The 27,970-nt window shown below is 41.8% G+C and overlaps 1 protein-coding gene across 2 annotated transcripts; it reads right to left on the bottom strand.

Moving 5' to 3' along the window:
• Positions 1–103: 103 nt before the first annotated feature.
• LOC124286925 lies at positions 104–27,710 on the bottom strand. Of its 2 annotated transcripts, none has more exons than XM_046723382.1 (8): positions 27,618–27,710; positions 23,059–23,899; positions 20,167–20,234; positions 17,062–17,245; positions 15,769–15,932; positions 15,293–15,425; positions 13,446–13,488; positions 104–1,765 (listed from the first exon to the last, which is right to left on the bottom strand). In XM_046723382.1, exons 2-8 carry the CDS (start codon positions 23,849–23,851, stop codon positions 1,579–1,581), a joined length of 1,572 nt encoding a protein of 523 aa, XP_046579338.1. In that variant the 5' UTR covers positions 23,852–23,899; positions 27,618–27,710; the 3' UTR covers positions 104–1,578. The 2 variants fall into 2 exon arrangements, with proteins under 2 accessions (XP_046579338.1, XP_046579337.1); XM_046723381.1 differs by having other exon boundaries at positions 23,059–23,907; positions 27,620–27,710.
• Positions 27,711–27,970: the final 260 nt, after the last annotated feature.

The following is a 27,970-nucleotide window of genomic DNA, read 5'->3' as shown; positions in this document are numbered from 1 at the left end:
TTCCACAGATACACGATGTCACTGACCCTTAATCACCAAGTCTACCACCATCCAAAGAACCCTCCACACCTTGATCATTACAAAACAACATTAATTATATTAATAAGAAATATAGACATTTATTTGATAAACCTTTACACAAGCTGATTACTAATAGAAGTAAATATACAACAAAGGTAAATAAACATTTTAAGAATATAACAAAGAGAATATAAATATCTTAATACAAGAAGTAAACTAAATATCACAGGCAAGAACATGATGACATAAATTAAGCAAATCTCCTCACAATCTCGTATATGGTACATTTTGTATCATTACAGAGACAAATACTGAACTTCAGATGATAATGCTTTACAAGATTAACAAGAACACAAACACATCACAAGGAACAAAAGAACACTGATCCAAAAATGGCCGACATAAACAATAATGACGAACAAGATGGACGGAATGATGATCATAGTCATAATCAGAGAAAGGCTAATCAGTATGAATACAGTGCAGGTGTTATTGTCTGGTGCCACTCTTCAGCCAAATATACAAGCTATATCATAGATACAGTCTTGACCAGACAACCCAGTCGTGCGATGATATGCAATCAAACACTTAAAGAGTGAGCGAGGTTAGTTTTAGGCCCCTCTTAGTAATATTCCAGGAATATCATGGCGGGGACTTCAGTAATGGGCTTCACACATTGTACCCAAGTAGGAATTCGAACCCATTTCTTTTGCATGAGGAGTGATCACTTTAACCAAAAGGCTACCCCTGCGCCCCACATCACTTAAGAATAACACAAAGTTGGTGAGGTAGCCTAGTGGTTAAAGCGTTTGCTGGTCACGACTAAGGCCCGGGTTCGATTCCCCAAATGGGGTACAATGTGTGAATGCTATTTCTGGTGTCCCATGCCATAATATTGCTGAAATATTGCTAAAAGCGGCGTAAACTCACTCATTCACTAAGAATAACAGAACTTGAAACATTAATTAAGAATTAGGAAGTAAGTTTTCATGTTCACATCACCAATTTAATCTTACCTACCTAACTGTGCTAAGGTTTAACATACTACATAGAGAAAAGTATTACTTCATAACCTATCAATCATGCAAGTTTGTTCAATGTACACACTGAAATCATCATTCTGATCAACCCTGATTTCTGTAAGGATCATAACAACTAAATAACAATAACAAAGAGGATAATACTCATCTTCCTGGATAAATGTTTTGATACACAGGACACTGTCCAAAAGTTCATTGTTTTCAGATCGACTTACATAGCATAATCTACAGAATTAAGCAGGGAACCAGCTCTTGCAAGTCTTTTAGAAACCTTTGTGCAGGTAAATATGTCAGTGGCATCTACAATTGCCATGCTTTGAGAAACAGATTTTAGGGTCTGATAGCAACACAATGCCGTTGTCTTTGTGTGTAGTCAAAGCAAAGATTTAACTCAGAAGGTGATGTCCATGAACTCATGTGTCCAACATGAGAATGATGCACCTGTAATGAAACTGACACATCCATCCTGAGACACATCCGTCAAGAGCCTGACTCCTCCATCAAGAGACCAGCACCTTCACCTGAAGCTATTCCTAGTTCCACAACTACAGCTGAACTTGGCAGCACTTCCATATTTGCTGCGACACTGGGAACATCCATCGTTTCTAAGATTACTATTATTGCTGAGGTTATCTGCACTGGGTTTTTTCTTCAAACCCTCTCCATTGACCCCAAGAAAAGAACCATTTGATGTATTCTGAGTTCTGAAAGTAAAATGGCATTCACATTAAATAATTCATCAAAAGGAATTATTTCAACATGGTCAAATCTCAAATCAAAAATGTTCCTCTTAGCGAACGTGCCCAAAGCAATATATCAGGAAATTATTTCACATTAACATAAAGATATGGTTTTGGTGATCACAAGGTCTCACACTATCAGGAAATGGTGAGTCACTGTGTCAAATGTTCTGTATGAGTTAACAGCGATTTAGCATTGGAAGTATAGAGAAACAGTCTTGTACACTGCTGGATTATGGAAGTATTATGCAGGGCCATCATGGCTACATTTCTGGGCCCCATCCAACATAGCATTCATTGAGCTACGACAGTCGTGACTGTATGCAAAAGAATGGGCGTTATGATTCTCTTAGTGCAACGATCACTTTGTAGAGCAGACCTCTGTACTTCAGCCAGAGTATATGTCTCATTCTGTACAACCTACAGTACCTAATACAGCAATGAGCACACCACTGTACTTCAGCCAGAGTATATGTCTCATTCTGTGTTACCTGCAGTACCTAATACAACAATGAGCACACCACTGTACTTCAGCCAGAGTATATGTCTCATTCTGTGTCACCTACAGTACCTAATACAACAATGAGCAGACCACTGTATTTCAGCCAGAGTATATGTCTCATTCTGTGTCACCTACAGTACCTAATACAACAATGAGCAGACCACTGTACTTCAGCCAGAGTATATGTCTCATTCTGTGTCACCTACAGTACCTAATACAACAATGAGCAGACCACTGTACTTCAGCCAGAGTATATGTCTCATTCTGTGTCACCTGCAGTACCTAATACAACAATGAGCAGACCACTGTACTTCAGCCAGAGTATATGTCTCATTCTGTGTCACCTGCAGTACCTAATACAACAATGAGCAGACCACTGTACTTCAGCCAGAGTATATGTCTCATTCTGTGTCACCTGCAGTACCTAATACAACAATGAGCAGACCACTGTACTTCAGCCAGAGTATATGTCTCATTCTGTGTCACCTGCAGTACCTAATACAACAATGAGCAGACCACTGTACTTCAGCCAGAGTATATGTCTCATTCTGTGTCACCTGCAGTACCTAATACAACAATGAGCAGACCACTGTACTTCAGCCAGAGTATATGTCTCATTCTGTGTCACCTGCAGTACCTAATACAACAATGAGCAGACCACTGTACTTCAGCCAGAGTATATGTCTCATTCTGTGTCACCTGCAGTACCTAATACAACAATGAGCAGACCACTGTACTTCAGCCAGAGTATATGTCTCATTCTGTGTCACCTGCAGTACCTAATACAACAATGAGCAGGCCTCTGTACTTCAGCCAGAGTATATGTCTCATTCTGTGTCACCTACAGTACCTAATACAACAATGAGCAGACCACTGTACTTCAGCCAGAGTATATGTCTCATTCTGTGTCACCTGCAGTACCTAATACAACAATGAGCAGACCACTGTACTTCAGCCAGAGTATATGTCTCATTCTGTGTCACCTACAGTACCTAATACAACAATGAGCAGACCACTGTACTTCAGCCACTCAGTATATGTCTCATTCTGTGTGTCACCTGCAGTACCTAATACAACAATGAGCAGACCACTGTACTTCAGCCAGAGTATATGTCTCATTCTGTGTCACCTGCAGTACCTAATACAACAATGAGCAGACCACTGTACTTCAGCCAGAGTATATGTCTCATTCTGTGTCACCTGCAGTACCTAATACAACAATGAGCAGACCACTGTACTTCAGCCAGAGTATATGTCTCATTCTGTGTCACCTGCAGTACCTAATACAACAATGAGCAGACCACTGTACTTCAGCCAGAGTATATGTCTCATTCTGTGTCAACCTGCAGTACCTAATACAACAATGAGCAGACCACTGTACTTCAGCCAGCCAGAGTATATGTCTCATTCTGTGTCACCTGCAGTACCTAATACAACAATGAGCAGACCACTGTACTTCAGCCAGAGTATATGTCTCATTCTGTGTCACCTGCAGTACCTAATACAACAATGAGCAGACCACTGTACTTCAGCCAGAGTATATGTCTCATTCTGTGTCACCTGCAGTACCTAATACAACAATGAGCAGACCACTGTACTTCAGCCAGAGTATATGTCTCATTCTGTGTCACCTGCAGTACCTAATACAACAATGAGCAGACCACTGTACTTCAGCCAGAGTATATGTCTCATTCTGTACAACCTGCAGTACCTAATACAACAATGAGCAGACCACTGTACTTCAGCCAGAGTATATGTCTCATTCTGTGTCACCTGCAGTACCTAATACAACAATGAGCAGATCACTGTACTTCAGCCAGAGTATATGTCTCATTCTGTGTCACCTGCAGTACCTAATACAACAATGAGCAGACCACTGTACTTCAGCCAGAGTATATGTCTCATTCTGTGTCACCTGCAGTACCTAATACAACAATGAGCAGACCACTGTACTTCAGCCAGAGTATATGTCTCATTCTGTGTCACCTGCAGTACCTAATACAACAATGAGCAGACCACTGTACTTCAGCCAGAGAGTATATGTCTCATTCTGGTGTCACCTGCAGTACCTAATACAACAATGAGCAGACCACTGTACTTCAGCCAGAGTATATGTCTCATTCTGTGTCACCTGCAGTACCTAATACAACAATGAGCAGACCACTGTACTTCAGCCAGAGTATATGTCTCATTCTGTGTCACCTGCAGTACCTAATACAACAATGAGCAGACCACTGTACTTCAGCCAGAGTATATGTCTCATCCTGTGTCACCTGCAGTACCTAATACAACAATGAGCAGACCACTGTACTTCAGCCAGAGTATATGTCTCATTCTGTCACCTGCAGTACCTAATACAACAATGAGCAGACCACTGTACTTCAGCCAGAGTATATGTCTCATTCTGTGTCACCTACAGTACCTAATACAACAATGAGCAGACCACTGTACTTCAGCCAGAGTATATGTCTCATTCTGTGTCACCTGCAGTACCTAATACAACAATGAGCAGACCACTGTACTTCAGCCAGAGTATATGTCTCATTCTGTGTCACCTGCAGTACCTAATACAACAATGAGCAGACCTCTGTACTTCAGCCAGAGTATATGTCTCATTCTGTGTCACCTGCAGTACCTAATACAACAATGAGCAGACCACTGTACTTCAGCCAGAGTATATGTCTCATTCTGTGTCACCTGCAGTACCTAATACAACAATGAGCAGACCACTGTACTTCAGCCAGAGTATATGTCTCATTCTGTGTCACCTGCAGTACCTAATACAACAATGAGCAGACCACTGTACTTCAGCCAGAGTATATGTCTCATTCTGTGTCACCTGCAGTACCTAATACAACAATGAGCAGACCTCTGTACTTCAGCCAGAGTATATGTCTCATTCTGTGTCACCTGCAGTACCTAATACAACAATGAGCAGACCACTGTACTTCAGCCAGAGTATATGTCTCATTCTGTGTCACCTACAGTACCTAATACAACAATGAGCAGACCACTGTACTTCAGCCAGAGTATATGTCTCATTCTGTGTCACCTGCAGTACCTAATACAACAATGAGCAGACCACTGTACTTCAGCCAGAGTATATGTCTCATTCTGTGTCACCTGCAGTACCTAATACAACAATGAGCAGACCACTGTACTTCAGCCAGAGTATATGTCTCATTCTGTGTCACCTGCAGTACCTAATACAACAATGAGCAGACCACTGTACTTCAGCCAGAGTATATGTCTCATTCTGTGTCACCTGCAGTACCTAATACAACAATGAGCAGACCACTGTACTTCAGCCAGAGTATATGTCTCATTCTGTGTCACCTGCAGTACCTAATACAACAATGAGCAGACCACTGTACTTCAGCCAGAGTATATGTCTCATTCTGTGTCACCTGCAGTACCTAATACAACAATGAGCAGACCACTGTACTTCAGCCAGAGTATATGTCTCATTCTGTGTCACCTGCAGTACCTAATACAACAATGAGCAGACCACTGTACTTCAGCCAGAGTATATGTCTCATTCTGTGTCACCTGCAGTACCTAATACAACAATGAGCAGACCACTGTACTTCAGCCAGAGTATATGTCTCATTCTGTACAACCTGCAGTACCTAATACAACAATGAGCAGACCACTGTACTTCAGCCAGAGTATATGTCTCATTCTGTGTCACCTGCAGTACCTAATACAACAATGAGCAGACCACTGTACTTCAGCCAGAGTATATGTCTCATTCTGTGTCACCTGCAGTACCTAATACAACAATGAGCAGACCACTGTACTTCAGCCAGAGTATATGTCTCATTCTGTGTCACCTGCAGTACCTAATACAACAATGAGCAGACCTCTGTACTTCAGCCAGAGTATATGTCTCATTCTGTGTCACCTGCAGTACCTAATACAACAATGAGCAGACCTCTGTACTTCAGCCAGAGTATATGTCTCATTCTGTGTTACCTGCAGTACCTAATACAACAATGAGCAGACCACTGTACTTCAGCCAGAGTATATGTCTCATTCTGTGTCACCTGCAGTACCTAATACAACAATGAGCACACCACTGTACTTCAGCCAGAGTATATGTCTCATTCTGTGTTACCTACAGTACCTAATACAACAATGAGTAGATCACTGTACTTCAGCCTGAGTATATGTCTCATTCTGTGTCACCTGCAGTACCTAATACAACAATGAGCAGACCACTGTACTTCAGCCAGAGTATATGTCTCATTCTGTGTCACCTGCAGTACCTAATACAACAATGAGCAGACCTCTGTACTTCAGCCAGAGTATATGTCTCATTCTGTGTCACCTGCAGTACCTAATACAACAATGAGCAGACCACTGTACTTCAGCCAGAGTATATGTCTCATTCTGTGTCACCTGCAGTACCTAATACAACAATGAGCACACCACTGTACTTCAGCCAGAGTATATGTCTCATTCTGTGTCACCTGCAGTACCTAATACAACAATGAGCAGACCACTGTACTTCAGCCAGAGTATATGTCTCATTCTGGGTCACCTGCAGTACCTAATACAACAATGAGCAGCAGACCACTGTACTTCAGCCAGAGTATATGTCTCATTCTGTGTCACCTGCAGTACCTAATACAACAATGAGCAGACCACTGTACTTCAGCCAGAGTATATGTCTCATTCTGTGTCACCTGCAGTACCTAATACAACAATGAGCAGACCACTGTACTTCAGCCAGAGTATATGTCTCATTCTGTGTCACCTGCAGTACCTAATACAACAATGAGCAGACCACTGTACTTCAGCCAGAGTATATGTCTCATTCTGTGTCACCTGCAGTACCTAATACAACAATGAGCAGACCACTGTACTTCAGCCAGAGTATATGTCTCATTCTGTGTCACCTGCAGTACCTAATACAACAATGAGCAGACCACTGTACTTCAGCCAGAGTATATGTCTCATTCTGTGTCACCTGCAGTACCTAATACAACAATGAGCAGACCACTGTACTTCAGCCAGAGTATATGTCTCATTCTGTGTCACCTGCAGTACCTAATACAACAATGAGCAGACCACTGTACTTCAGCCAGAGTATATGTCTCATTCTGTACAACCTGCAGTACCTAATACAACAATGAGCAGACCTCTGTACTTCAGCCAGAGTATATGTCTCATTCTGTGTCACCTGCAGTACCTAATACAACAATGAGCAGACCACTGTACTTCAGCCAGAGTATATGTCTCATTCTGTGTCACCTGCAGTACCTAATACAACAATGAGCAGACCACTGTACTTCAGCCAGAGTATATGTCTCATTCTGTACAACCTGCAGTACCTAATACAACAATGAGCAGACCACTGTACTTCAGCCAGAGTATATGTCTCATTCTGTGTCACCTGCAGTACCTAATACAACAATGAGCAGATCACTGTACTTCAGCCAGAGTATATGTCTCATTCTGTGTCACCTGCAGTACCTAATACAACAATGAGCAGACCACTGTACTTCAGCCAGAGTATATGTCTCATTCTGTGTCACCTGCAGTACCTAATACAACAATGAGCAGACCTCTGTACTTCAGCCAGAGTATATGTCTCATTCTGTGTCACCTGCAGTACCTAATACAACAATGAGCAGACCACTGTACTTCAGCCAGAGTATATGTCTCATTCTGTGTCACCTGCAGTACCTAATACAACAATGAGCACACCACTGTACTTCAGCCAGAGTATATGTCTCATTCTGTGTCACCTGCAGTACCTAATACAACAATGAGCAGACCACTGTACTTCAGCCAGAGTATATGTCTCATTCTGTGTCACCTGCAGTACCTAATACAACAATGAGCAGACCACTGTACTTCAGCCAGAGTATATGTCTCATGTGTCACCTGCAGTACCTAATACAACAATGAGCAGAGCACTGTATTTCAGCCAGTATATGTCTCATTCTGTGTCACCTGCAGTACCTAATACAACAATGAGCAGACCACTGTACTTCAGCCAGAGTATATGTCTCATTCTGTGTCACCTGCAGTACCTAATACAACAATGAGCAGACCACTGTACTTCAGCCAGAGTATATGTCTCATTCTGTGTCACCTGCAGTACCTAATACAACAATGAGCAGACCACTGTACTTCAGCCAGAGTATATGTCTCATTCTGTGTCACCTGCAGTACCTAATACAACAATGAGCAGACCTCTGTACTTCAGCCAGAGTATATGTCTCATTCTGTGTCACCTGCAGTACCTAATACAACAATGAGCAGACCACTGTACTTCAGCCAGAGTATATGTCTCATTCTGTGTCACCTGCAGTACCTAATACAACAATGAGCAGACCACTGTACTTCAGCCAGAGTATATGTCTCATTCTGTGTCACCTGCAGTACCTAATACAACAATGAGCAGACCACTGTACTTCAGCCAGAGTATATGTCTCATTCTGTGTCACCTGCAGTACCTAATACAACAATGAGCAGACCACTGTACTTCAGCCAGAGTATATGTCTCATTCTGTGTCACCTGCAGTACCTAATACAACAATGAGCAGACCACTGTACTTCAGCCAGAGTATATGTCTCATTCTGTGTCACCTGCAGTACCTAATACAACAATGAGCAGATCACTGTACTTCAGCCAGAGTATATGTCTCATTCTGTGTCACCTGCAGTACCTAATACAACAATGAGCAGACCACTGTACTTCAGCCAGAGTATATGTCTCATTCTGTGTTACCTGCAGTACCTAATACAACAATGAGCAGACCTCTGTACTTCAGCCAGAGTATATGTCTCATTCTGTGTCACCTGCAGTACCTAATACAACAATGAGCAGACCACTGTACTTCAGCCAGAGTATATGTCTCATTCTGTGTCACCTGCAGTACCTAATACAACAATGAGCAGACCACTGTACTTCAGCCAGAGTATATGTCTCATTCTGTGTCACCTGCAGTACCTAATACAACAATGAGCAGACCACTGTACTTCAGCCAGAGTATATGTCTCATTCTGTGTCACCTGCAGTACCTAATACAACAATGAGCAGACCACTGTACTTCAGCCAGAGTATATGTCTCATTCTGTGTCACCTGCAGTACCTAATACAACAATGAGCAGAGCACTGTACTTCAGCCAGAGTATATGTCTCATTCTGTGTCACCTGCAGTACCTAATACAACAATGAGCAGACCACTGTACTTCAGCCAGAGTATATGTCTCATTCTGTGTCACCTGCAGTACCTAATACAACAATGAGCAGACCACTGTACTTCAGCCAGAGTATATGTCTCATTCTGTGTCACCTGCAGTACCTAATACAACAATGAGCAGATCACTGTACTTCAGCCAGAGTATATGTCTCATTCTGTGTCACCTGCAGTACCTAATACAACAATGAGCAGACCTCTGTACTTCAGCCAGAGTATATGTCTCATTCTGTGTCACCTGCAGTACCTAATACAACAATGAGCAGACCACTGTACTTCAGCCAGAGTATATGTCTCATTCTGTACAACCTGCAGTACCTAATACAACAATGAGCACACCACTGTACTTCAGCCAGAGTATATGTCTCATTCTGTGTTACCTACAGTACCTAATACAACAATGAGTAGATCACTGTACTTCAGCCAGAGTATATGTCTCATTCTGTGTCACCTGCAGTACCTAATACAACAATGAGCAGACCACTGTACTTCAGCCAGAGTATATGTCTCATTCTGTGTCACCTGCAGTACCTAATACAACAATGAGCAGACCTCTGTACTTCAGCCAGAGTATATGTCTCATTCTGTGTCACCTGCAGTACCTAATACAACAATGAGCAGACCACTGTACTTCAGCCAGAGTATATGTCTCATTCTGTGTCACCTGCAGTACCTAATACAACAATGAGCACACCACTGTACTTCAGCCAGAGTATATGTCTCATTCTGTGTCACCTGCAGTACCTAATACAACAATGAGCAGACCACTGTACTTCAGCCAGAGTATATGTCTCATTCTGTGTCACCTGCAGTACCTAATACAACAATGAGCAGACCACTGTACTTCAGCCAGAGTATATGTCTCATTCTGTGTCACCTGCAGTACCTAATACAACAATGAGCAGACCACTGTACTTCAGCCAGAGTATATGTCTCATTCTGTGTCACCTGCAGTACCTAATACAACAATGAGCAGACCACTGTACTTCAGCCAGAGTATATGTCTCATTCTGTGTCACCTGCAGTACCTAATACAACAATGAGCAGACCACTGTACTTCAGCCAGAGTATATGTCTCATTCTGTGTCACCTGCAGTACCTAATACAACAATGAGCAGACCACTGTACTTCAGCCAGAGTATATGTCTCATTCTGTGTCACCTGCAGTACCTAATACAACAATGAGCAGACCTCTGTACTTCAGCCAGAGTATATGTCTCATTCTGTGTCACCTGCAGTACCTAATACAACAATGAGCAGACCACTGTACTTCAGCCAGAGTATATGTCTCATTCTGTGTCACCTGCAGTACCTAATACAACAATGAGCAGACCACTGTACTTCAGCCAGAGTATATGTCTCATTCTGTGTCACCTGCAGTACCTAATACAACAATGAGCAGACCACTGTACTTCAGCCAGAGTATATGTCTCATTCTGTGTCACCTGCAGTACCTAATACAACAATGAGCAGACCACTGTACTTCAGCCAGAGTATATGTCTCATTCTGTGTCACCTGCAGTACCTAATACAACAATGAGCAGACCACTGTACTTCAGCCAGAGTATATGTCTCATTCTGTGTCACCTGCAGTACCTAATACAACAATGAGCAGACCACTGTACTTCAGCCAGAGTATATGTCTCATTCTGTGTCACCTGCAGTACCTAATACAACAATGAGCAGACCACTGTACTTCAGCCAGAGTATATGTCTCATTCTGTGTTACCTGCAGTACCTAATACAACAATGAGCAGACCTCTGTACTTCAGCCAGAGTATATGTCTCATTCTGTGTCACCTGCAGTACCTAATACAACAATGAGCAGACCACTGTACTTCAGCCAGAGTATATGTCTCATTCTGTGTCACCTGCAGTACCTAATACAACAATGAGCACACCACTGTACTTCAGCCAGAGTATATGTCTCATTCTGTGTCACCTGCAGTACCTAATACAACAATGAGCAGACCACTGTACTTCAGCCAGAGTATATGTCTCATTCTGGGTCACCTGCAGTACCTAATACAACAATGAGCAGACCACTGTACTTCAGCCAGAGTATATGTCTCATTCTGTGTCACCTGCAGTACCTAATACAACAATGAGCAGACCACTGTACTTCAGCCAGAGTATATGTCTCATTCTGTGTCACCTGCAGTACCTAATACAACAATGAGCAGACCACTGTACTTCAGCCAGAGTATATGTCTCATTCTGTGTCACCTGCAGTACCTAATACAACAATGAGCAGACCACTGTACTTCAGCCAGAGTATATGTCTCATTCTGTGTCACCTGCAGTACCTAATACAACAATGAGCAGATCACTGTACTTCAGCCAGAGTATATGTCTCATTCTGTGTCACCTGCAGTACCTAATACAACAATGAGCAGACCACTGTACTTCAGCCAGAGTATATGTCTCATTCTGTGTCACCTGCAGTACCTAATACAACAATGAGCAGACCTCTGTACTTCAGCCAGAGTATATGTCTCATTCTGTGTCACCTGCAGTACCTAATACAACAATGAGCAGACCACTGTACTTCAGCCAGAGTATATGTCTCATTCTGTGTCACCTGCAGTACCTAATACAACAATGAGCACACCACTGTACTTCAGCCAGAGTATATGTCTCATTCTGTGTCACCTGCAGTACCTAATACAACAATGAGCAGGCCTCTGTACTTCAGCCAGAGTATATGTCTCATTCTGTGTCACCTGCAGTACCTAATACAACAATGAGCAGACCACTGTACTTCAGCCAGAGTATATGTCTCATTCTGTGTCACCTGCAGTACCTAATACAACAATGAGCAGAGCACTGTATTTCAGCCAGAGTATATGTCTCATTCTGTGTCACCTGCAGTACCTAATACAACAATGAGCAGGCCTCTGTACTTCAGTCAGAGTATATGTCTCATTCTGTGTCACCTACAGTACAATACAACAATGAGCAGACCACTGTACTTCAGTCAGAGTATATGTCTCATTCTGTGTACAACCTGCAGTACCTAATACAACAATGAGCAGACCACTGTACTTCAGCCAGAGTATATGTCTCATTCTGTGTCACCTGCAGTACCTAATACAACAATGAGCAGGCATCTGTACTTCAGTCAGAGTATATGTCTCATTCTGTGTCACCTGCAGTACCTAATACAACAATGAGCAGACCACTGTACTTCAGCCAGAGTATATGTCTCATTCTGTGTCACCTGCAGTACCTAATACAACAATGAGCAGACCACTGTACTTCAGCCAGAGTATATGTCTCATTCTGTGTCACCTGCAGTACCTAATACAACAATGAGCAGGCCTCTGTATTTCAGCCAGAGTATATGTCTCATTCTGCGTTACCTGCAGTACCTAATACAACAATGAGCAGACCACTGTACTTCAGCCAGAGTAAATGAATCTGATGAAATTGGAAAACATTATGACAACACAGTCAAAACCCCTTGGGTGAAACATTAATGTTGGGAAATTAGGTTGTGTTGAAGTAAATACTTGGTCCTTGTGTTTTCATTTTTTAGTAATTATTCTGTGGTTACATTTGTGGATATTGGCTTAGATGGTATGATAAACATAACTCAAACATCATCAATCATCCGTGTTTAGATATTTCAGCGTTTCTTCTACATTCAGTACTGTTATGAAGCAAATGTTCAAACAAATACTGTAGGATTCTCATCATTATGTACATATCTGATGACATTCATAACCCTTTCCGAAAGTTTACTTTGTGTTGCATCAGATGTAGATCTTGTAGAACAAGTGCCCTCCCTATTTGGCTATGATTATAGGGATAAAAACAATGTAGAAAACACCTTGCATTTATATCTGGACATTTTCTGGTCATTGACATTTCCCAAATTTTCTTTGCTTCTGCCAGAAGGAATAAGTTGTGAGTAATGACAACGTACCTGTGTGACCCTGACCGTGAGTAGGACGACCCATGCGGTTCTTCTGAAGAGAAAGTGGATCAAAATTATTTAACATAAGTCATTTTACACTACTCCAAGGGTACAACAAATGTATTGAACTGCTGAGACATTTTGTCAATAAATTGGTGAAGCTTATGACAAGATCTCAGTTCTATGAATGCTAGACCTTGAACACTTGTACACCTTAGTGACAAACATTTACCAGTACACAATGACATTAACGTGATGTTGGGATATTGTTGTGTCCTCCGAAGAGGGTACTTAAGACCACATCATTCAATGTATGTTGATCATTGCCCAAGTTTTAATCATAGAATGTTTGTAGTTTTAATTTATGGCTATTGGCTAAATTGCTCAAAATTCGCCAACAGATGAGGGATGATGTAAATCCAGCTAGGGTCCATGCAGGTAGCAAAAATAATGTAAGTCCCTATGGTCCCTAGCATGGTGATCTCCCTTCAGTTGCTGGCGATCCATAGCCCGATTTTATATTGTGTTGTCTCTGAAATTATTAAGCATTCTACACTGAACTCAAACTAGTTTTAATTAATTTGTGATAATCTGATCATTATACTGTCCTACGCTGACAGCTTTTTAAAAATATATACTACCCATCAAAAGTTTAGACTCACTTAAAGCACTCACTATATGTTATGCATATATGTGTGGTTACATCGAAGATGAATTTCTCCACTAACTTTGGGGAACCAACTGGAAACTTTATGCAGATGAATTGCACGAGGATCATGCATTAAATTGCTAAAAAGCATGTGTAAATGTCGTGCATGTGAACAGCTGTGTTGTGGTATACAATTTTGTTAAAAATTCGCCAATTTTCACTCAGTTTCATAATTTTTTTAACCCATGACAATAACCTTTTCAAAACGTTACGAATTTGTTTTACAATACATTAGTTCATGTGTAAACAGTAAATCTAGTTTAGAACAGTTGACTTAAGTAGCTACATTTACACTAGTGAGTCTAAACTTTTGATGGGGAGTATACATGCATGTATTCTCAATATATGACTTTTGTCGTCACGATATGGCTGAAATATTGCCAATGTGACGTAAACTTTTAACTCACTCACTCACTCACTCAATACACTGTTCTATCTGTTCTGCAGGTTGGTTATCCTTGTTTTGTGGGAGGTCACATCCAGGTCTGTAAACATTATCTTCACAGCAGCAACCAATTCTTAGTCTACATTCAAATGTAATGCCAAGTCGATGTATTCTTCAAATTTGAAAACATGTGGTTTACTAATAGTCTACAACAAACCACAGTTGTCAGAATTCCATATTTGTGGAAACCATGGTGGCTGAGTGGTTGCATTGCTGACTGAATCTGGTGAGCGGTTCCAAATCCTGGATGAGATTCAACCCCATTTACTGGGCAAGTGCAATCCCAAATTTGACCACATTTTAACTATATATTGTAGATTTATAATACTTATCCTATCTCATGTTACACACTTTCCCTTGTTCTTTCGACCATGGTGTGGAAACAAAGTTTCCGGTATCTTGTAACATCTCACCCGAACACTTCCCCTACCCCCTCTGTTGATGTGTGTAGTCATAATAAGGAGCCCATGTAAAGCGTGAGTCGTGCCTAGGTGGATCATGTGACACAAGACTGTTTCTACTCAATGTTCAAATGAAGAAGGGAAAGTGCACAACATGAGATAAGATAAGTTTAAAAATAGAGCATGTGACAACTGGCTCATGTGGCAAGTCAGAGGTATAAAATATGTGATGTTTACATTAAACACTACATGTTGAACTGACTGCAAGTGTTACTTTCTTGTCCCACAAAGTGAGAATTACCTTTTGATTTGCCTCTGTCCCTGGCACCATGTGTTGCCTGGTGACCATACCTCTGAGATCCTGGAGTTTCCTCTTCACTGGAGTCACCCACATCTTCCTTCTTGATTCCTGGACGACGAACTTTCTTTGCATACTGAAACAGTGAGTGAGTTTTTGTTTTACGCCACTTTTAGTAATATTCGAGCAATATCACGGCGGGAAACACCAGAAATGGGCTTCACACATTGTACCCATCGAACCCGGGTCTTCCTCATGACAAGCGAACGCTTTAACCACTAGGCTACCCCACTGCCCCGCATGCTGAAACAGCAAGCAAAGAAAATGATTTAAGAGTACATTAATGAGTGAACCTTCAACCTATGTAGCTGTATTTGACTTACTTAGAGGTAGCTGTGTGGCTAATAGTACACCCCTCAAACACAAATATATACATATATGAGTTTGACTCACTCAAGCAATCAAACAGAAACTCTAACCTGCGTAGCTCTCTCTGACTTGCTGCCCCTGCTGGAGGTAGTTGTGTGACCAGTAGGATTCATGGGTCGGCCATGTTGTTTTGTCCATCTCTCACACGCGGGGATGTGATGTTCTGCTGCCTGCTTGTTGAACGTACGACCACACCATTTGCATGTCACGGGTGCTGGAAATTTGAGGATTCAAGTATCTATACTAGCCAGATAACGCTTGAAGTCTTAAACATGTAACATTGGATTTGATGACAGAAATACAACAACAGAAACGTTAACAGTACATGTCACTGAATGCAACAAAGACAAACCACGAGCAGCTATAAGAAGTAGAGAATCAATATTAAGCAGTGAGAGACAATACTGTGAAAGTCTAAAGGCCTGCATTCAAGGGCAATAAGTGAAAGTGATTCTGGTTTTAAATATGTAACATGTTTTGTCTGATACACTGGAGAACCGAGAACATGGAGGTGAAGTACCAGTGTACATGATGACAGTTAGACAGATATATCAAAATGTAGCTGGGTACATTTAGTTAGTAGCAGTTGAGATAAACCCAGTTACCCTCAGTGGAGCAGACAGAAATGGAAGGTACATATTTCGAAGATAATTGATCAAGCTTACTACTTTCTTCAGCCTCACATTATTGTCATTCAGTGGCTGTGAATTCATTTGAGACTGACACCAGTTGGCACAGATTTCAAAGGTAATATTTGTAGTTTTTGAATGACTGTTAGGTAACAGTTTATTGACATTGTGACCCCATCCAGTAGGGCCATGTATTGGCTAATAAACTGTATTGCAATAAATTGCAACACAGGCATCCCTATCCCTATGTTCTGCAAAATATCGGGAATTAATGTGTTTGACAGTGAGTGACACTGATTTTACATGCAGATCCTATTTCCTACATGCTTAGGAAAGAAGGACATACAACTCATATGTTACATGCAAAGAGCCCACTTGACTTTCACAAGGGACTAAAACCAAGCAGGTCTATGATAAGTTGAGTCACGGTGGTCTGTTGTTGATATTGGATGAAAGAACTGCAGTCGGATTCTGGCTTTTGACTACTGACTAAATACAACAGGCTCCCACTTCAATGATTAGCATCAACCCAGCAGGACTGTTTGTTGCTAATGCTGTACTCAGCAATAAGGTCGTGGTGACCTGTAACTAAGAAAGTCTAATGCTGTCAACCTCTGACTGATATGAGCCACCTCCGTATAATGACAGAGAAAGGGATCTACTGAATCACCACAGGGGTATTCTCAGGAGTCAGGAGTCAGGCAGCCTTCTTACCGAAACGTTCCTCCGCAGCTCTGGCCCTAGCTGCCTGCTTAGCCCTGCGGATATGATTATGGAGTTCTGCACGTGTGTGGCGCCAGTCACCAGTTGCCTTTTGAGGTCGGGAATTGATGTCTGAGAATGTATCCTCATCATTGGAGCTGTCAGTGAACTTGCCACAAGCCTGCTCATGTTGGTACTGGAAGAAAAATCCTCTAGCTGTCACAAACAATCGAGGCCTGTTCTGGGCTAGGAGCATCTTAAGTCCAAAGTGTTTCTGGGTCCAAGGAATCATTACTCTCTGAGCAACAATTTACAGAGGTGTCTGCTGTTTTCAGGATATAGTGGTATAGTCTGATATCACATGAAACAGTGATATTACCAGGCTATATATATGCCCTGAGAGGTTTCTCACAAAATTTACAAGTTTATAGACTTTAACAGGCTTCACAACTCACCACTCTAGAGGCTCTGAAAGCCTGCTCATATAACTCACCAGTCCATGAAACCGGACAGGTTTCGCATACAACTCATCATCGTCTATAGGCTCCAACACGCGTCCCAAACAACTCACTGGTTAATCTTCCCTCAGCATCATCTTACATTACACATGCAGTTATAAGCACTGATAGGCTTCCCACATCACTCACCAGTTTATAGGCTCTGACAGACTTCCCACACCACTCACCAGTTTATAAGCACTGATAGGCTTCCCACACCACTCACCAGTTTATAGGCTCTGACAGGCTTCCCACATCACTCACCAGTTTATAGGCTCTGACAGGCTTCCCACACCACTCACCAATTTATAGGCTCTGACAGGCTTCCTACATCACTCACCAGTTTATAGGCTCTGACAGACTTCCCACATCACTCACCAGTTTATAGGCTCTGACAGACTTCCCACATCACTCACCAGTTTATAGGCTCTGACAGACTTCCCACATCACTCGCCAGTTTATAGGCTCTGACAGGTTTCCCACATCACTCACCAGTTTATAGGCTCTGACAGACTTCCCACATCACTCGCCAGTTTATAGGCTCTGACAGGCTTCCCACATCACTCGCCAGTTTATAGGCTCTGACAGACTTCCCACATCACTCGCCAGTTTATAGGCTCTGACAGACTTCCCACATCACTCACCAGTTTATAGGCTCTGACAGGCTTCCCACATCACTCACCAGTTTATAGGCTCTGATAGGCTTCCCACATCACTCACAAGTTTATAGGCTCTGACAGACTTCCCACATCACTCACCAGTTTATATGCTCTGACAGGCTTCTCACATCACTCACCAGTTTATAGGCTCTGACAGGCTTCCCACATCACTCACCAGTTTATAGGCTCTGACAGACTTCCAACTTGACTCACCACTTTATAGGCTCTGACAGGCTTCCCACATCACTCACCAGTTTATAGCCTCTGACAGGCTTCCCACATCACTCACCAGTTTATAGGCTCTGGCAGGCTTCCCACATGATTCACCAGTTTATAGGCTCTGACAGGATTCCCACATGATTCACCAGTTTATAGGCTCTGACAGGCTTCCCACATCACTCACCAGTTTATAGGCTCTGATAAGCTTCTCACATCACTCACCAGTTTATAGGCTCTGATAAGCTTCCCACATCACTCACCATTTTATAGGCTCTGATAAGCTTCCCACATGACTCACCAGTTTATAGGCTCTGGCAGGCTTCCCACATCACTCACCAGTTTATAGGCTCTGGCAGGCTTCCCACATCACTCACCAGTTTATAGGCTCTGACAGGCTTCCCATATCACTCACCAGTTTATAGGCTCTGACAGGTTTCCCACATCACTCACCAGTTTATAGGCTCTGACAGGCTTCCCACATCACTCACCAGTTTATAGGCTCTGACAGGCTTCCCACATCACTCACCAGTTTATAGGCTCTGACAGGCTTCCCACATCACTCACCAGTTAATAGCCTATGACAGGCTTCCAACATGACTCATCAGTTTATAGGCTCTGACAGGATTCCCACATGATTCACCATTTTATAACCTCTGATAGGCTTCCCACATCACTCACCAGTTTATAGGCTCTGATAGGCTTCTCACATCACTCACCAGTTTATAGGCTCTGACAGACTTCCCACATCACTCACCAGTTTATAGGCTCTGACAGGCTTCCCACATCACTCACCAGTTTATAGGCTCTGACAGGCTTCCCACATCACTCACCAGTTTATAGGCTCTGACAGGCTTCCCACATCACTCACCAGTTTATAGGCTCTGACAGGCTTCCCACATGACTCACCAGTTAATAGCCTATGACAGGCTTCCAACATGACTCATCAGTTTATAGGCTCTGACAGGATTCCCACATGATTCACCAGTTTATAGGCTCTGATAGGCTTCCCACATCACTCACCAGTTTATAGGCTCTGATAGGCTTCTCACATCACTCACCAGTTTATAGGCTCTGATAAGCTTCCCACATCACTCACCATTTTATAGGCTCTGATAAGCTTCCCACATGACTCACCAGTTTATAGGCTCTGATAGGCTTCCCACATCACTCACCAGTTTATAGGCTCTGACAGGCTTCCCACATCACTCACCAGTTTATAGGCTCTGACAGGCTTCCCACATCACTCACCAGTTTATAGGCTCTGACAGGTTTCCCACATCACTCACCAGTTTATAGGCTCTGACAGGCTTCCCACATCACTCACCAGTTTATAGGCTCTGACAGGCTTCCCACATCACTCACCAGTTTATGGGCTCTGACAGGCTTCCCACATCACTCACCAGTTTATAGGCTCTGACAGGCTTCCCCCATCACTCACCAGTTTATAGGCTCTGACAGACTTCCCACATCACTCACCAGTTTATAGGCTCTGACAGGCTTCCCACATCACTCACCAGTTTATAGGCTCTGACAGGTTTCCCACATCACTCACCAGTTTATAGGCTCTGACAGGCTTCCCACATCACTCACCAGTTTATATGCTCTGACAGGCTTCCCACATCACTCACCAGTTTATAGGCTCTGACAGACTTCCCACATCACTCGCCAGTTTATAGGCTCTGACAGACTTCCCACATCACTCACCAGTTTATAGGCTCTGACAGGTTTCCCACATCACTCACCAGTTTATAGGCTCTGACAGGCTTCCCACAGTGGCTGCAAGGCATCCTAGCAGCTGCTTTGTCAGCATCTGTAACAACCATTTAAAGGTTTCAGTGATACAGAATAATACCATGAAGTGTCAGTTTCACCAAACAATATCATGTTTCAGTGACATGTGACAATATCATGATGTTTTAGTGACATGTGACAATATCATGATGTTTCAGTGACATGTGACAATATCATGATGTTTTAGTGACCCGGGACAATACGATGCTGTTTTAGTCACATGGAACATTATTATATGACAGGTAGATTTCTGCCTTTCTGATTGGCCCTCTTAGTCACATGACAGCTTTGCGATGTCACCCTCGCCACGTCGCGAGAGGTTGATATAACAATCCAAGCACCTCCCGTGGCTAAAAATAGATTTGGGATATTCCAGCTGTGAACTCTGCACTGCGTGTATCACACTAGATAAGGAAGCGATTAGTCTCTCGTACAGACCCAGAAGCAAATATATCCAAGAAAGCCCACGCAAGTCTAGAAAATGTGGCATGTCTAGATTTCCACAGCTTCAGGATCTGTACCAATCTGCTGAATTCACAAGCCAGAATATGGCTTGTAATTATCAGTTGATCTCTAACTGTCACTAGTGTTTAATATTAACTCATGGGGAGCCTCCCACACCACTCCCCAAGACCCCACGCTGAGCCAAGACCTCCTGCTTCTGCCTGTCCTCTCACTCCAGACAGACAACGTGTGTGATTACACTAGAGACCTGATGACTTATAAAATCTGAGTATTTTCTGTAACTGTTTAATTTTAGGGGATCATTTCGAAAAGTTTTCCATTTCAGGGTAAAAATGAATTGGAACTTTGATGAGGATGAAAGCAAATATACATAGCATTCGTTCAAATCAGAATACAGTGATTGAACAGTACTTAAGTGGTGAAGATGTGTTGTCTTGTTCTCCATCCAGGAGTGGAAAATCACTGACATTCGAAATTCTCTCTATTCAGACAAGTCAGTAGAAAATACAAGCCATGCTACTGTTATTGTTATGTCATCCTTGATTTGCATGATGAAGAGACAAACAGAGAAATATAATCATTGGGCTCAAACTAAAGCAGTGTACCTCAACGATGTAGGCATTCGTGACTTTATCCATAAACTTTGAAAAGACATTGTCATGGGGATGATGGCATATTGTTATCCCCCGCAACAACGAAGTTGAGGGGAATATAGAAACGAGTTCCGTCTGTCCGTCACGCTTTGTCCGAAGCATATCTCCTAAACTATTCATGATAGCTTAACCCAACTTGGTACACATGTCAACCATGATTCCTAGATGTGAGTTTTGATGGTTAGACCCAGAATTTTAGTTTTTGCTGTTTCCATGGAAACATGACTTAGGCTGTAACTATGAGTATGTCATCTTGTCCGGAGCAGATCTTCCAAACTTTACATGCTAGCTTCATCAAACTCGGTACACATATCAAGCATGAACCATAGATGTGATTTTGGGGTTTAGACCCAGATATGAATTTTATTTTTGCGGTTTCAATGGTGTCAGTGACATGGGACAATATCATGATGTTTGAGCAACCCAGGACAATATCATGATGCTTTGGTGACTCGGGACAATATCATGCTGTTTTAGTGACATGGGACAATATCATGCTGTTTTAGTGACATGGGACAATATCATGCTGTTTTAGTGATATGGGACAATATCATGCTGTTTTAGTGACTCTGGACAATATCATGCTGTTTTAGTGACATGGGACAAGATCATGCTGTTTTAGTGACTCTGGACAATATCATGCTGTTTTAGTGACATGGGACAATATCATGCTGTTTTAGTGACATGGGACAATATCATGCTGTTTTAGTGACATGGGACAATATCATGCTGTTTTAGTGATATGGGACAATATCATGCTGTTTTAGTGACATGGGACAAGATCATGCTGTTTTAGTGACATGGGACAATATCATGCTGTTTTAGTGATATGGGACAATATCATGCTGTTTTAGTGACTCTGGACAATATCATGCTGTTTTAGTGACATGGGACAAGATCATGCTGTTTTAGTGACATGAGACAATATCATGCTGTTTTAGTGACATGTGACAAGATCATGCTGTTTTAGCAACCAGGGACAATATCATGATGTTTTAGCAACCAGGGACAATATCATGATGTTTTAGTGACTCGGGACAATATCATGCTGTTTTAGTGATATGGGACAATATCATGTTGTTTTAGTGACTCTGGACAATATCATGCTGTTTTAGTGACTCTGGACAATATCATGCTGTTTTAGTGACATGGGACAAGATCATGCTGTTTTAGTGACATGAGACAATATCATGCTGTTTTAGTGACTCTGGACAATATCATGCTGTTTTAGTGACATGGGACAAGATCATGCTGTTTTAGTGACATGAGACAATATCATGCTGTTTTAGTGACATGTGACAAGATCATGCTGTTTTAGCAACCAGGGACAATATCATGATGTTTTAGCAACCAGGGACAATATCATGATGTTTTAGCAACCCGGGACAATATCATCATGCTTCAGTGACACGGGACAATATCATGATGTTTTAGTGACCCAGGACAATATCGGGATGATTTAGCATCCCGGGACAATATCATGATGCTTTAATGACACGGGACATTTCCATGACGATCCAGTGCCATGGGACATTACCATGTATTTCTGGTTGTGCCTCACAACAATATTCAGGGCACAAGGTGAACTAAAATTCACTTCACCCAATGCTCTGGCAACATCAAGTTTTCAATGAAATCACATATCACTCGTTATGCCATATGAGCAACCCAAACATACAACACTGTACCACCATTTTTATAAAAAGTTAAAATCAACAAACTCACCGTATCCGAATTCCCCGTCAGATGACATGTCATTGTCATCAGATGCATATGTCCTCTCTTGATGACCTGAACGTGGTGTAAACATGTATTCTTCATCCAATCCCTCCGCCTTCCCTGTTTCTGGGGCAACATTGCGTGGTCTCATCGGCGGTTTCTTCTTGGTTTTCCTGTGAGGACTGACAGATACTGGAGAGAGGATGTCAGCAAATGCATCTTCCTGCCCCGGCTCATAAAAGAAAGCATCAAACTCAGAATCTAGATGATTGACAAATGAGCGAAATGCATCAGAAAATGTTGGAGGCTGTTTGTTGTATTTCGGTGCAGCCTTTTCTTCTTCATATGAAGGAGTTCTCTCCCCTTTCTGATGCCACGGTTTCTTCCTCTCTTCCTTATTCTTCCTAAAGAAGGAGCTTGTCCAGAATGGATCTTTCTTCTTCCCTGGTTGTTTGTTTTCCTTCTTCTCTGACTGTGTTTTTGTGGTTGACGTGTGTGATTCTGAATACGTGTACCTTGGATTGTTGGTTGTTTCATAGAAACTTGACGGTTGTTCATTTCTGGTTTCTGGTTTCTTTGCTTCTCTCTTCTTGTTAATATCTCTCTCAAGTATCTCTCTGCGATCTTTACTTTGCAGGTAGTCATAAGCTGCCGAAATTTCTTTAAACTTTTCTTCCGCACCTGCATTCTTGTTTTTGTCAGGGTGCCATTTCTTGGCCAAGGTGCGAAACGACTTCTTTATTTCATCTTCAGAGGCTCCTGGTTTTAGACCCAAAGTGTCAAAGTGGTTCTTAGTCATTGTGACCCATGCCACCAGACATATGGCATGGAGGGGTCAAGAGTCAAGGTCAAGACCTGAAGAAGAAACAACATGATACTTTATGTGAGTTCAAGGTTTGTTTGTTAGCTGTTTAAAGTGACAATTAGAACTCCCACTTCCAACTGTAGCATCTGTGTGGGGCCTTGCAACCAGAGACTGAACAACACAACCCTGGTTGAACAGGTAAAAGATTGCTGGTTATAAAACCATCAGGCGTACACTTTGAAAGTGTTTAGCATGATGAGATTGTAAGGCAGTCAGAAGTGGGCATCACTGAAAAAACACAAGGTATAGACATTATTATTATTATTATGTTTTACAGATTAAAGATAGTATGCAGCAGAAAGGGTTCGGGTGATCCTGGCACAGTCAGGCTGGTAAGGCTCATCATCAGCTCAGAGCCCTCACCCCCTCTACACGCAGCCCAGACAGCGAATGGGACTTCTGCCAGGAAACACTGCCTAGTCGATCCCACCAAGAACTTTCCGGAGAATATGAAGGCTCCCCAACACTGCAGCCTTCTGCTTTAGACAGATTGTCAGAAGGGCTGTGCTCCCGATGGAGAACCCGGGCACTCTCCTGATCTGCGCCAAGAGATCAGGAGGTACCTAACCAAGGGCACCGAGAACAATGGGGAGCCTGACGACAGTATACTTGGGATGCAAGCGAGACATTGCAAAGGCGAGGTCCGCATATTTATCATGCTTTTCCTGAATCTTGCCAATCACATTGCTGTCAAACGGGACAGAAAATTCAATGATATAAATAAATTCATTGGCTTTATCAGAAAGGACAAGATCAGGTTTGTTGGCAGGAATTCTTCTAAGGCTGTATATGGGCCTATTCCACAGAACTTTGAAAGCATCATATTCCATGACGCCCTCGACATGTTCAGGGTCATACCATGGATGGACCTCGGAGTCAAAGCCACAAACATGGCGGAGACAGTAATAAAAGCAACGAGCCATGCCATCATGTCGTTTAAGATATGCTGTTTGTGCCAAAGAAGGGCATCAACTGACATGATGTTGGACAGTCTCTGTAAATTCATTACATAGTCGACATTTCATACTGATATTTTTTTTAAGAATCACACATTTGCGATTACGAGTGGGAAGTGACTGGTCCTGAGCAGCAAAAGGAAAGCCCTCAGTTTCACATTTAAGACCAGCCGACTTCATCCAGGCAAAGGAGTTGGTGGGATTGCTATTCTGTTCCACACACTGCATGTACACACGATGCAATGGTTTCTCAGAAAGCTTCTCTACAAATGACCGACTCTCGGCAGACTTGGTGAAGGACTTCACCTGGTTTACTTCCATCGCTGTACCGTCCAGCAGTACATTGCCATCAACAAAATCAACCTCAAATTTCAGATTCTGTCCAACAACCTTGGCATGCTTAAAATAGCTGTGGAATTCCTTGCTTCCATCATTAGTCTTGACATGCATTACCAGAGGATCATCCGACAAATAAATATGTGCAAAAGTACACAATAAAATTATTATTATTATTATTCTACAACTATTGCTCATGAAGTTACACCACCCATTGTGATGCAGAAAATGTGGCATGCAAGGACTATTTTAGGTTATAGATAATGAGCAACAATGTAATTTTATTCTGACAAATAACATTTGCTTTATCTAAATTTTAATTTGGGATGATAGGGAAGGTCTTTAATACCTGTGCACCTAAGGGATGGTGAGCTGAAGTGAATATGTCTTGAAAGGTAAGACTCCCTTACTAGGCGGGTAAAGAAAGGATATAGAAACACTGTGTTATTATTTACTTGTCTTTCTTAGAGTTTTGACATAATAGGGACTTATATATCAATAATCAATATCATATCAAAATACTTAGAAGAAATGAATTGTGACAAATGCAAGACCAGCATTACAATGAATTTTCAGTCAAATTATTGGAATATGATTTCTGTTTGTAAAATGCTTATCATAAATCTCACATACGTCTTTATTTCTATTTTGTGGCCTAGTGAAGTCGGGGATAACCTTCTTTTCCCCGGTAGTTTCTATCATGTGAGGTGAGGTGAAATGTGGTTTAACATCGTACTTGAGAATATTTCGCTCATATGACGACGTGTATGAGTGTGTATGTGTGCCTGCTTGTACTAGCCCAGGCTTAAGCTGGTTTTATAGTGCTCACTCAGTGAGATACCATGCTGCAGTTAAGCATGAATATCTCGCTCAGACACATTATACTGACACCAAGCTCACCAGCCCTTGTTGTACCCAATAATGCCGAGCGTCAGGCAGGGACCAACAAGTACCATATTTTAACATCTTTTGGTATGACTGGGGATCGAATCCGCGACCTTCCGCTCTCTGGGCAGACGCTCTAACCACTACAAGTACCTCTGAGGCAGTCAGTTTCCAATATACTTAAAAGAAATATTGTTGAATTGTATTTCACTGACCAATAAAAAGAAAGATGCATCATTTTATGCAGTGTTAAAATATTAATAATAGTACATTTTTAACTTTACTTTTTCACAAAATTTAATTTACAAAAATCTCTTTTCACATTCAAGGCACTTGGTTCGAAAACCCATACAAATGATTGCAGAGCATTTAAATTTTCAAGGATGTTTAGGACTCTTGTTTATTCTGGTAATGCAGGATTTCATGCAAGTTATAAATGATTAAAACCCCAACTGAGAGAAATGTTTAACTATATTTGAAATAAAACATTTCACCATATCACTAAACATATGGCCAACAAAGCCTAAATAATTACCTGCAGTAATCACAATCTAGAAATACATCTCGGGCCTATAGATCTAGCTCGCATTGTAGGCTGATTTTTTACATTTTGTCTGACAAAAAATCGATAACAGACTTGTTTATTGTATTAGTCTTCACACATCTGATGACAGAGAGCAAGCAACACTGTCAATTAACAACCACGCTTTAATCACCCCTCCCAATGTTCACACCGAATCGAGATTCACTTAGTACCGCTGTGTGAGTATCACGCAAAAGAGACGGTAGGCCGTCTTGCTTACACGTTACATCTCTGACGTGTAATGTAGTGATATATTCTACTGACATTAATATTGTGATATGCTGTAAATACCCAATGTGGAACTGATATGAAGCATTAGGGCACATTTTGGATTTGTGACATTCTTAAAAGAAATATGTATTGGATAATTTGGACAGCAATCAAAGGAACCGATCTCAAAACCCTGTGAAGACAACATACACAAATGTACATACCCGATATAGCACTGTTATGATAGTATTCCCCCCGCTTGAAATGTATTCTATGTATTATGATAATTTCTAGGGGTTAGGGTTAAGGTTTAGGGTTTAAATTTAACATTATGTTAGGTTTAGGGTTTGGATTAGGGTTAGGGTCAGGGCAGGCTTTCTATAAAAAAACATCTACACAAGCCATTGTATTCTTTGGCATAGAATGATTAAAAAACGGGGGTTACGGGCGGAAATCTTTCCCTTTGATACGTTAGTGACATTTTTACAACTGTTTATGCGATGATCGAAAATTGTGAAAAACAAGGAACTGTTCCTAAGCATCCGAAAACACTATATACAGAGTCTAAAAAAAACGTATTGAGAGTAAATAATTCAATGTTCTCAAGTGCAAGACGCGCATGTCGAGTTGATATTCATTATAACAACAATGTTCGGTTTTGACAGTTTATGACAGCAGTTCATACGTTTCTGAAATGTATCGTCACTTCATAAACATTCAATTGACTCATACCTTTATCTCAAAAACCCGCTATAAACATCCTCGCTTCGAACGACGATCGTCAATCGCCATTTTAACGCCATGTTATGATAATAGCTCGTTGGCTGCGCATGCTACATGGGATGTTCATGCTGTCAACAGAACACGCAGCGTCGTCGCTGTATGGAGCTTCAGTATATTTTGCATGACAACAATGTAAGCTGGTTCCCGGCTCCCTTTGCGCGTGCTAACGTATATTGCGATATGCGAGACGGGGCCCAGTGCTGCTTACTAAGCAACTAGTATAGTCGCGATCACACGTGAGGTTTTGACGAGTGTTTATTCCGACTAGCTCCAAACTAACGCTCTACCGTATCATATGAA

The sequence above is a fragment of the Haliotis rubra genome, unplaced genomic scaffold, assembly GCF_003918875.1.
Source record: "Haliotis rubra isolate DU_JTF1 unplaced genomic scaffold, ASM391887v1 Scf396, whole genome shotgun sequence".
Classification (NCBI taxonomy): domain Eukaryota; kingdom Metazoa; phylum Mollusca; class Gastropoda; order Lepetellida; family Haliotidae; genus Haliotis; species Haliotis rubra.
This window is presented reverse-complemented; position numbering and strand designations above follow the sequence as displayed.